This window comes from Lineus longissimus, chromosome 8 (assembly GCF_910592395.1).
Source record: "Lineus longissimus chromosome 8, tnLinLong1.2, whole genome shotgun sequence".
In the NCBI taxonomy this organism is placed as follows: Eukaryota; Metazoa; Nemertea; class Pilidiophora; order Heteronemertea; family Lineidae; genus Lineus; species Lineus longissimus.
This window is the reverse complement of record NC_088315.1, coordinates 1720834-1733837: the sequence shown is the minus strand read 5'-3', so window position 1 is coordinate 1733837 and position 13004 is coordinate 1720834. Positions and strand designations below refer to the sequence as shown.

General features: G+C 42.0%; 1 protein-coding gene across 1 annotated transcript in view; it reads right to left on the bottom strand.

Annotated features, from left to right (window-relative positions):
- LOC135492488 (uncharacterized) overlaps positions 1-13004 on the bottom strand; it is a 33693-nt gene that overhangs the window by 5916 nt on the left and 14773 nt on the right. The window contains exons 2-4 of the mRNA XM_064778996.1: positions 7208-7269; positions 7025-7066; positions 1052-1276 (exon numbers count right to left, since the gene is read on the bottom strand). Coding sequence (XP_064635066.1) covers positions 1052-1276; positions 7025-7066; positions 7208-7232 — 292 coding nt within the window. The 5' untranslated portion in view covers positions 7233-7269. The remainder of the gene's footprint in view (positions 1-1051; positions 1277-7024; positions 7067-7207; positions 7270-13004) is intronic.

The following is a 13004-nucleotide window of genomic DNA, read 5'->3' as shown; positions in this document are numbered from 1 at the left end:
TTGGTTAGCAGCTGACTGTTACCATAGTTGATGATTAACGGCCAAATGGTAGACGGACTTCCAATCATCACAAACAATTGTAAAGTGACACAAATGAAGCTACAATTCGCAATGTTATAACTCTAATAACGTTAATCACTTAGCTCACTTAGTGTCAGATAAGAAACTGCAAGTATCCCTCTGATTGCCAAGTTCATAATACGAAATAAGTTTGGTCAGTAAGTTGCCGTTTCTGTCAAAAATTTGAAAAGACAAGCCACTGTGCTTGGAATCGCATTGGTCCTGAACTATAAATTACTGTTCACCACTCGTCTCTGGTGAACATCGACAATGTACGCATTAAGGGAATCTCAATACCATACAATATTCATACGACCATTTGAGAGCATCCCTCGTCTTAACGGTGAGAATCGCTATTCATAATAGAATCAGCGCTTTCGCCCTATTACCCTCAACATGTGATTGCTATGCGCGTCTCTCTGTCAGCCGTTATCGCCAAGACGCGTTATTGATCGGTGTCCAAGTGTTATTTCACATAAATGCCGCCATTAAGTGTTAACGAGGTATTAGCCCGTTAGCATAAAACAACAACATTGGCTTCTTACTTGGCATAGACTTGATGGTCGACTTTTGGTGACGAGGAAGGTAACCTTGGAAAATTGTCATCCCAATCGTATGGATGTATTTGACAGAATTACACAAGTCCCACTCCGCAACTGTGATTGCTCCAGGAGGCATATCAGTGATAATTTCAAGTCGTGCCGGATTTATTGATGGACAGGCGTCGTCTTATGAATACTGATAGCTTTCTGTATCACAGGAATGTCTTATTTCCTTACGTGTTGTTACGATTGCGATACCGCGTAAGATGGGCAAGGACGTGATTGGGAATAGGTTTGAGAGATGAGGACGTGGGGAGAAAGTGACGGGAAGGTTAATTGTGGCTGTGTCGGTGACGGTCATCCAAAGCTTGGCGCGTGTGCAAGGATACTTGTTGCAACTAAAGGTGGTTGGGCAGGACAGATGTCGAATCGCCCGAGCCGAACATTACCTTTATTATCTCTGCCGGAGTTGCTGGCCAGCCAGGTATCCGGGAGAGTGATCCTCAGCACCGTGTCCACCTCATAGGTGAGTTCCGCGACAGCACCGCGACATTTCAAGGTGACGTTGGCAGTCTGCTCTCTCTGGTTCACTATGATGAGCTCCACGGTTAGGGCCTTGTCTAATTTGGGAAGGCCGAGAAGATAGAGTTCTCCGCCGGAGTGAGCGTAGTTTCCTGAAATGGAAAAGGTTAATGTCAAATCTGTGGGAGAGACGAAGAGGTTGTTTAAGCTGAATTCTCGTATACAAAGCTGTGGAGGTCGCACGAATGATTGTTCTGTTTTCATTGGCCATGGGCAATCTTCTGTCTTTGTTTGATCTTAAATCGAGGCACTAATTCACGATGGAGAAACAGTGACAGGAAAGGATCAATTCAGATGATGATTTCGCCCACTGTGACAAAATTGCCAAAAAACGATGTAATAAGCCTAGGTTTAGAAAAACAAGGACGTCTTCCATTTATCTGGCATGACTTGAGAAATTTGCCAATATTACAGAGTAAAGGAATCCGATTTTATTACAGCAGTCGTAGCCCTTGGCAGATGTTTAGTATTCATAGTATTTGATGCAATCTAACTTCTCGTCTTATAATAATGGACCTCCCGGTAAAAAAAGACTAGACATGTTCGATGTTATGCGTGAAAGACCAAGCTGGCTCATCTAACCAGTCAGTCAGTCAAACAGGTCGACGTGTCAAATTTAGCAGAGAAGTGATCAGCTCCGAAGTGGGTTCTCTTTCATAGGAGAATCGCTCCCATCGAATGTGGTCCATCGTGAACAGCGACAAATTGGTTATCGATGAGACAAACTTGAGTCATGGGGTTTAGTTTGGAATCAACTTGACAATTATTGATTTTGGATCGGTCGTTTGCTATCAATGAAATTTGTCAAAAATTAACCAATACAAATGTAATTTTATAAAATAGAATCAGGTCGATTACTGTAGTCGAGAACTGCGTGGAAATTCAAATAACGTCTGTACCGTCTCCAGTCTTTGAGGAGATTCCAAATATCGATTCAGTGTTGGACTGTCTCCTACCACCACTCAAACATTGATCGATGGAAAAGGACATCTAGCCAAGATACGGATAAAACACAATTTCTATAGATTGGGGACCCTCGAATCATCAAGTTCGCTGAGCGACCGCAATCGTAATCATGTACCGTATATCCATGATTGGCCCAATCGATGCTACATCTCTAGGAATGTCGAAGAAATTTTTAAATCCATTTGTCAAGCGGCGAAATATTGAACCGCATGCTGGTATAACGATGGTGGCTTTGCTTCGTTCTTCTGTTTACGAACGACGAAGGACGAACGACGCTGCAGGTCCGTCGTCAAGTCCGATTTACGTGTCACTGTTCGATCATATTTCAGGAAATCGGGGAAATTTCAAAGATGTTGGACGATGAAATACATTTACATAATTTGTGCTTCGTCGTGCGTAGCATTTAATCAGGATTGAGACACCTGCCTACCGTTTGGTTTCAACATTCGTGGGACGAGCTATTTCGCTCGCACATACTGCACTTTATGTCATAGATATGATTCAATCAGCTAATCCATGCAACGCCTGGATGTTGATACAATTTCTAAAAGAAGGAGAAATATTTTCGAAAGGTGTAGTCCCATGAGTGCTGTGGACAATGGTTAACCTGCTGTATAACAGAAAAGAAGAGTTAATTTGACGGGTGTTTTTTATAGTGGATGGTCAATCCCACTTTGCTAGGAAAATGTCCATCCTAAATAAGGTTATGAGGTTATGTCAACCAGTCAAGAAACCATTGATGTGGCCAACGTTAATCAAACGCCTCGTTCCCGTTCTCATAATGTAATGAGTGCTCTGCTGTAACCAAATGGAGTTGTAACTCAGTGGAGCAATGGCTGCCGTGAAAAAGCCAAATAACTTAATTGGAAAAACGCGACTGAAGAGACACGTCTTGCAGTCAGATCAATGCCAGAACCAGATGAAATTTCAAATGTGTCTGTATCACTGGCATCGATCGCCTTGCGAGGGTAATTAGATTTTCCATGATAGAGCTGTAAAGGTTATTGCATTTCAAGCCCATTACAAACCACTGGAACCATTTGGTGTTCTAAGGATGTGTGAAAATCACCAGGAAACCACAACGCCCATTTTCGTAAATCTGAAAACCTCAGAGAGAACTTGATTCGTCATGCTGTTTTTTTGTGAGCATCAAATATTATGTTTGGGATTTTGTTTTGATCTGGGGTCATGAGGATTTAGCAATGTGCTTTTATATGTACCAAACGAACAAAGGAGGAGGACAGCAAATTCTAGTGGATAACGATTTCTACGACAGCCGCGCATCAATTTGGCATTCTTGGCTGACTCACGTAAGCTCAGCCAATTTGATAGCATAAGGCAAAAACGCCCCAAGTCATCTAAATGATTTGGTCCCTGCCTCTCCGAAACCCCCAATAAATATATGGACAGAACGAGCTTCATCCTCCTGAATCTTTTTACACTGTGATCTGATAACCAGACATATTTATGGCCGCAAACATGCTGAGAAAGCTGGCAAAACTGCCGGTCTGCAGCCGAGTTGAGAAATCAGCCCCCCGTCTCGGTGATGTTACCGGACGATTGCAATCATTCTTGGTGGAGACTGAGATGACAGATCGGTGGCAGAGATGTTTTGGCAGGGTATAATTGGTCTCTCTAGGTAGAGATTGGGTGGTAGATGGGTTCTGGTTGGGTTCGCTGTAATGGTCGCGACGGAAAGGTGGTTATTTTCAGGATAAATGATTATATTCTCTGCGTGGAGTCGGACTTATGCAGCTTTTCTCAGCGGGAATAGACAGAGAGGAAAGTGATATAACTCCACATGTTCTTTTTCTGCTTGGCTATATAAACCAAGGACGCGCTTTGATACTGCCTTAGAAGGCTCTATATCAATTCCATGAATCATCATATAATCATATCAGTTCATTTTGTTGTTGCAAATAAGCACGAGGAAAGTGTTCACCCAATATCATGTTGTGTGGTTGATTCTGAGTCGTTACAGAGGAGGACCACGTATGAGGACCACTCCTTCGACCCAAGTTCATTTGATATATTCAAAGACGAGATGTAGGACTCATTGATTGCCTAGGAAGGCCGCAGCCGGACAAAGGGATGAATGCAATTTACCTGTGTAAATCCCCAATTCCGCGAGATTCCGTTGTTCAAACGATGACCTGATTTACATCTTAACTTACAGTGCCTGTCCATGCATATATAAATAATCAGACAAATGACTTAACTACATTTAGCTGTCCAACTTTATTTTCAGTTCTTTCCTCTCATCTCTTTGCATGACTTCAGCTGAACCGATCTAACCGTCCTCCCTTCATGCCGTGTCCTGAACGGCTCGCTACAGAACACCTTAGAGACAGATTCACTAATTATACCGCATTTAGAACATCTTCCCGAGGAAACAATGAAGAATTCCTCCCGGCTGTTCCTCCGCCTCCTCAGAATCATTTTTAAAACATCACTTCCCATTGTCGGCGGTTTAAAAACTGTAACTGCCGAAGAAAATGCCCAAGTTGGTAATTAGTGGTAATGAGATAGAGCTTAAGGGTAGCTCAGTGCTGGAGGTTTTTCATTGCAGACTCTTAGCAGACGATTTGAGAATCTAGGAGAAGGCACATCATAAGGCCAGGGTGTTCGCGTAATGCTTGTTTGTTTATATAAGAATAAAACGCATCAAGGAGTTGGAAGGTTGTTGTTCGAGCTCTTGATCTTAGGAACTGTTTTTAATGACCTATGCTCAAGCATGTTGTATCGTGTACCAAAGCCACTCTTTGATGTGAAGAAGTGGCTTCAAACTACTTAGTACTTGTACCACCAAGGTATCAAGCATACTCAGTCTACTGCATGGCTAAGTAGTTATGTATCTCCCCGATCATGAGGCGTTCACAGCAGTGAAAGCGCCGCATTGAAGTGTCCCAGTTCTTGCCGAGGACATGCAACTTCCTATCATTCGGACGTAAAAGTGGCTGGAAGGGGGTTTGGAATAATGAAAGGTCTGAAGGTTTACGGCAAAGAGGTGACAATATAACCAAGCGATTCCCATCAGGGTTTTCATTAAGTACAATGAACAAAAGGTGAAGGGAATGCCAAATAACACTGATATCGTTTCTGTTGAAAAGTGGTAGACCTTTTTCACCCAGTACAAAAACACCCCAGAGAAATGTCCCATTCACAGAATTTACTCAACTTCTACCTATCATTCCTTGCCAAACACCTGTATCTCGCACCAAACGATCCGAAAGCCCGAAGCTGAACCCACGTGAGCACATCTGGCGAGATACATCCCCAGAGAAAAAGCATCCTTTCTCATACAGAGAAATTGGCAAGTTTTTACAAAGTCAAAGTCATTGCACATTGGCATTTCCCCCATCTAAGATACTGTAAAAATATCGAACATATTACCTAGATACACAGCCTCCCGGTGCATCTGGATTGTTGCCCGATTTATACATCCCTCAAGAAGTGCTTTCCCATTACTCTTCGCATACCTTGGGAATTTACAACCCCAGAGAGATAACATTTTACAATGACATGAAAAAAGAAATCTGGCGAATAACCAATCACTAAATCAGCGTTATGGTTGTAAGGCATTCCCTACAAACCAAAATCCACGGTTTCGTAGTCCCTCAATTTCAGTACCCCATTCCTCAAGAAGTGTTTCCCATCATCATGAAGCTAAGCTATTGCTATTCATTCAGTGCGAATTTACAACCTCATACGCCCAAGGAGATGACGTTTTACTCATGCATGCATAAAGTAATTTATCACTCTAATAGAGAACATCGCCCAAAGTCAAAGCATAGAGCTAATCAACCAATAAGAAAAACTCATTCACAAGAAATCGTGAGATTCTCGGGCTTCAACTGGAGGCAAAAACCTGGTAAATCGCGGCAGGTTTATAGCAAATAAATGCATTTCAAATTGCAGTTTATGCATTCTTAATGATATCACCAGATAGAAAGACTTTTCCTTGCTCAATTGTATAGTAATCGCATAGACTGATTGATTGATGGGCAGTTTGGGGTTCTCCCGTGAGAGTCCTGGTGAAACGAAACAACTACACTGAGGGAATAAAATCAATCATAGCCTGTATTTCTAAACCTCATCCCTTGCCTTAGTTTTAGAAATCATTTGTCAATACACGCTCATAGAAGACGGCTCGACACGATTTTTCCTCGGGCAAACTCTCAGCTGACGAACACTAAAGAAGTCTCGCTGAGATCCGAACAGCTGTGGCCATTTCAACAAAAAAGAGTTTCAAACCATGTATAATAAACTTTCCTAGGGCGATGTGGTGATACTGAATAACTGTGGTTGGGAAGATTCTTACATCGATAGATGAAATTGTGTTCGAGTTCCTTCAACGACCTTAACATTCGTCCGCTGATGACGTGAAGACTTTTAAAAGTTCCGGCGCATTCTTAATTGCCAATTCAAATGGTTACTCTCGGAGATAAAATATCTTTATCACCAACATCGACAGCCAATTGAGTTTCTTTGCTAAAATAATGACTATTCTGATATGATTGTAGAATTGGTTTCTCTGTGACCTGCCTTACTAAGTTTCAATCCGACCGTGAATATTGCTTTTTGGTGACTGTTGGATGGGCACCCTCCTTTATGATTACCAGTACTGGAGCGCATTGGTTCTCGCACAAATTGGACATGATTATGTTACGTTTTATCAGCAAAATACTATCACCCAGGACGGAAAAATCATTGGGATTTAATTATCTGATTGTTAGTATCAATAATGTTTGGTCATTTATCTAGTATATCATGAGCGTGTCCGATCTTGGATGTTATTGCCACACTTTTGATCAGATCGTCCGCTAGCACTTGATTATTCGTAGGACAAACGGTAAAATAAATGTCAGACTTACCGTTTCCTATTAAGTGCATGATCACTAATGTCACCAAAACACCTGGAAAAGAAATGGAAAGAATTTGGTAAGCCACGAACCGGATGCAATAGCGATGTGGCGTTCGTGCAGCTTCAACTATACCATTACTCTTCTACTGGCTTCTGGAGCTTAACGGCATTCTTACTGAGAATTGTCACTCACCTGTCATCTGTCCCGTTTCGGGCATCTTGTGAACGTTTATAATCTCACTACATGGCGTCAATCTGAAAATAACAAAAAGACAAGACATGTCATAAAATGTCAAGGGGTTATCACTGATTGTAGATATGGTTATGTTTGTCTCATCCATGCTGTTTTTCTCCGAACTTGAAATCTCATTGCTCAACTCCTGCATCTTATGACCAAACTGCTCTACACCATCATGGTCCTGTAATAGTAATATTGTGCTCCTATTTTATATGTGTATCCATTAATGTATTCTTAAACCTGCATGCTGAAGTGTAAAAAAGCAAATCGCATGGCGCCATTTCGAATGGAAGGAATCAACTGTTATTACCATAAGCGGATTTTAATTGCTGACTCGTGTCTGCTTTGATGGTAAAGCTTAGACTATGGGCAGATCCCATTCTTAAATGCCGCGGGTCGACCCACGCATGATTACAGGGATGCGATGTAGCAGCAGTGTATGACGGTCAAACAGTGGGTGTACAGTCAGTACTATACACGCGTTACATAGCTCAGCACCATTGCACTCGTTTACTTGGGTCTTGGGCTTTAAGCATATAGCGGGCTATCGTAAGTCTATAGTATCGTCAAGCGATAGCCACGCACTGTATCAAGAGATTCGGCACGAAAACCGTGAAGTATCAACACTGACGCGAAGACAACACCATGTCAGACCGTAATAGCGCCATTATTTCCTTCTTCAAAAGTACACTTCCCATTCGCTCATCTTAAAATATACCGTGTTTGTAGTATACAGTTGACAATCGGAAGCTGCAGTGTCACTATAAGTGTTAAAGTGAACAAAAAACTCGTTACACGGACGCTTAGCTATAATCGGCAACATCCTGTGCATTCTGGCAGCCATAAAAATTCTACTCTGCTTTTAAGGCAGCAAAAGCGGAAGTCAGTATACCGACAGCAGTCATCAAACCATGCAATAGAAAAGCAACGAACAGGAAGAGAGTGTCACACAGAATGTTTACTGCTCAGACTAAAAAAGGTACTCATTGCAGGCAAGCACTGAATAAATAAGCAGTGATTAAGCGATATCATGAACGATGTCTATGCGAGAGGCTGCCTGGCAATGTCAACAGAAATGGCAGCCATGTCCAAAGATGACCGTCGCGTAAGCCTCAGCAAGGATCAGGAAGGATGTGAAGCGCACCTCGGCGTTGAAACTCCATTGAACTCTGTCATAATCCCGAAATGCTTTCCCTCAATCTGTCACAAGGCGCAAACTAATCTCCGCAGCTAAGCATACGGCTTCATCCAGAGCGGTCTTATTGCTGAGATTCGCCTTCATTAATGCTTAGTCGATTTCTAAGCGTTGTTCATCTGTTTGATGGGTTGAGGCAGGCATCGGCGTGAATTTAAAGGGGACGACTGTGGAGAAACATACAGCGCAGTTGTCTTTGTGAAACCTCTTAGTGAGTTATTTTGGTTAAATTAACATGAACGTGGATTGGACTTCAAGTAATTTGGGTTGATAATATGTAAATTTGTTTACCGTCTCTCAATTAATCAATGTGCACGGCAAAGAACTAAAAGGATATCGCATTAGCTTTACACCACTTTTAAAAGAAGAAAGGCGGAGCGCACGTATGTTTTTACCGTTGACTCGTACTCGAAGGTATTGTGCCATAAGCATGTATTAGATAAGCAACCTTGATTCAGATCTGGAGCCCATCGTGAGTCGAGTACCATCTTATAAATTGCTCAGGATGTCGAGAGGCTCCTTAGAGAACAACAGTTATTTCTTCTCACATCTCAAAACGATACATCTTCAAGTGGTCAGAGCAATTCGTATTCATTAGTTTCATCAGCGGCAAAAATTTAATTTCCTCCACCATATCTATGTCAAGATGGCACCTCTCTCATGTCATGTAAAGAAATTGCTGGGAGGGATATTTCAAGTTGGAAACGTAATAGAAGCTTCTGTCAAGGCTCAAGTGGGATTTTTTGAAGTGACAATGAGAATGAAATCGACGGTAGTATGGTGCCATCACGTCAACAACAACTTGTCACATGGTTTAAAATAACGACTGCATCGGAACTCCACCACAAGCAGTTGGACAGCCATGAATTTCAATGCTGAAGTGCTGTTTTACTGATACTCGTTCACTGATAAGACTACACATACAACCGAATCAGGCCGTCGCATTTTAGTTCAAGATAATTCAAGAGTTTACCAGTTAGGATACCACGGGGACAGCGCTGGTTGCATTTGCACCCGCCTTTCTAGCTACCGTCGACATTTTGTGCCTGCTATCCACCCAAGCGCAATATACACTGACTATACATCATCCGATGAGACTGATTACGACGCCACAATATTGTCTCACACTGATAAGATAAAACAATCCTAGAAGCTTTATATTGCAATCGTAATGAGACCGAGAGTACAGGAAATGGGAGAGAAGTCATTTGCAGGAATGGCCGGAATAGATACATCCACAAGCGGTGGCCACACTGGAGCTCTGGAACGTGAGGAGCAACACGAGCACATGGTAACTGGTTACGGATGGCAGACTTCCTTCGTCTGATGAAGGACAACAACGATTCAATCTGGCTAGGTATAGGCAGTTATCTTGCAAGAAGTGTTCATCTCAACAGACTTTCACGTGGAACACAAGAGAAAAACCAGAGATAAGGACTTCTTGCTTTATCAACATCGAAGCAAACCGTTCCCGCTCCACCAATAACTCAGAATGCTCCCAAAGGAAGGCCGGGACAGAACACGAACATATTCCATTGGTGTGAATAGAGAACGCGCTTTAAATTGTTGTTGCTAACTTCGTTATCTTTTGACAAAAGTTAGCTGGCAGGCTGTCTGCACGTTTTTCTCCATTATCAGCTTTGTAATTCAGTTTCGTCGACATCATGTAGTTTGAGACTTATCAATTTTGACGCAGCACTGAGCATCGTTGTGTGTAATAATGCAGTAATGCAGTAATCTTCACTGTTTTGTTGTAAACAGTCACTAACAGCACTTTTGCTCATAAAGCAATTATAGCATGCACAGAATCACTTCAGCAAGAAATCTGATTTTAAGGCGGGGTATTTATTATGTCCTGATATAGTTAGTTGGAAAAGTTTACTTCAATTAGATTGTCCAAATACTGCCTGTTCCTGAGTTAACACCATCAGACATCAAAACCTGTGATGGACAACATATACCGCTGTGGACTAGTGAAGCTGTTGTGGAGGGGTGCCTCAGACTTTGTTAATGGTCAAGAGGTCAGTGGTTCGAACGTCAACGCGGGCGTGAGACTCTAGGAGGAGGATCTCTTTGTTCAACTTGCCTTACTTCACCCACGCAGGTGTATAAGTGCGTATGAATGTTTCGTCACCTGATGAACATAGCTCGGTCAGAAATACCAGATTGTAGCCCAGAATGACGAGCTTATCTGAGTTCGACTGAAAGGATTGGAGATATCACCACAATTCATAATGTATGCACTTTCAGCAACTCTGACATGTCGAAGCTGCTAACCTAATCAAGCTAACCTTATTTATGCCCCATCATTACTCCGGACCTTCCTCCTATTCAGTAGAGTGATGTCCCGTATATTCGCACATCTTACAACCTTCACTCACTTCTTATTAGCTTCCTGGACTCTTTATTGAGTATAGCCCGAAGATGGAGCGTATAGACCATGATTATGATCCAATCACCTTAAGCCTTAAGCCACCTAAAGTCATCACTGTGGCTAATTTATGGGTTAGTTGACTGCAGTTTCTACTCTTCCGTGTTTATTATGGAAATATGCATTGTTTATGGTGCATATTAGGTAATTGCTTACGGTGCGTTTGTGGCGTCTTGGGATATGAAATTTGATGGTACGATGATTGCAGCGCTGGATCGTGGACTAGCAATTGCTTCGGGGAAGGTATAATAAATGAAAGAATGTTCCTCTTTAACTTGAAGCCAATCTAAACTACTGACGGTTGGCTTAAAGCATCGGATGCGCTGAAAACACATTTTATGTTGAGACATGACTTTGACCGTAAGCAGCTTCCTCGTCAACAGTCATACGATATGCAAACAACATTGACGGTCATCAAATTCCAATTCCCTAACGACCAAAATCAGCCAGCAGTAAATCATGTCTGGCAGGTAATTTGGTCGATAAAATGCGGTGGCTTCCAATAACAAATTTTTCATCATCGGACAGATGACTTATGTTCGTGAAAAACAACATTTTTATCAAATAGCAGATTTCCAGATGTATGGCTAGCACTGCTATGACCACGACCAGTGGAGAATCGCCTTCAAAATCCTTTCTTTGAGGGTGTGACCGCCCTCTAACACCCAAGCTAATCAGAGCATAAACTGTGAAGATAAAAACAACAGATGCATATCGAGCCACACCCTGTTTTTACTCTTTGCCATCATGCCACAGACTTATGGCAGGTTGTTTGTGCATCAAACATGTAATTCTCTCTCTGCTTCTTGCTTATTAGTTTATCATCTAACCAAGTTTGCTTGGCGGGAATATGGGATGAGATTTCTTGCATGGGTAGCCTGAATTAGGGCAGCATCATGCTTTTTATCGAGGCCTTCGAGACCAATGTCGCAACATTGCTATTCCCGTGCTAAAGACGTAAATCCATGTTCGTTGATGTAGTGTTGTTTCTTTTGGAGAGTGGGTGTGAGAGTGGGCGCAGACTTCGTATTGGTTGAGGTACATTGCTGGTAAGGGGAAAACAAACACAGACGAGGCATTCTGGCCTTGTCTTGATCTAAGAATCTAATTCTCAATGAACGCATGTTATTTTCTGATTATGTGAGATATTTGGGATGACGTACAGTACGAATACGTTGTTTATTGTTTACCGTTGCAACATACACGTGCTTCAAGAAAGTAGATATCATGTGATTATGAAATAGTATATCATTGTGTATGGTAGGTTACGTTTCAGAAGCAGATCAGACGCTGTTTGTTACAGATGATATAGCAAGAAGAGTTATGATCATAAAGGGGTAAATAATTTGCACTTTATGGAGCTTCTACAAAGAGAAGGCTAGAGAATAATGTTGCAATACTTGGGTGTCAAACTAGAGTTCTAGGATTGGAACCTTGAAGAAATCATTACAGCAAGCTTTGGGAATGGGGATAAAGTTATTCTAGAGCTCACAAAACCAATTCCGGTAAACGCCACACTGCTTGGAATACCATTTATCAAATAGTCCTCTTCCAGCTAAAAGTGTTATCTTTGAGTAGACATTTCTAATGTCTTCCCACTGTTGCTCAAACCCAGCTTTAAAACACATCCATCTGGTAAAGTCCTACATCACCATCTGATGAATGAACGATCATTTGAATCAGAGTGGGACCACGACCAAACGATTACTACCTTAATGGAATTTTGAACGTCTTGATGGCATTATAAATGCACTTTAATACCTAAGTCACGTATCACGGGGAACGTGAAGCTAGAAATGCCATTAGATTGGAATTGTTGGAGTAACTGATCCCTGTGAACTAATCATGCTAATCGTGAATGAAAATAATGTTGCATGTAGATGATCGAATTAGATGCTGATGATTGAGTTTTGATCATCCGGAGCAAGGCATTGTTGTTTCCTGGTGGATGAGTAACACAACACCGGTTGCCTCGACTAACTGGTCAACACGACAATGCCTCAATGCCACAACAATGAAATAATGGCCGAGAGTAGTTTCCAGCTGAATAACGCAGGTCGATACATGCACATCTTTGACTTCACCACGCCGATTTGGACTTCGTTACACCAGAAGTGCATCGGTCA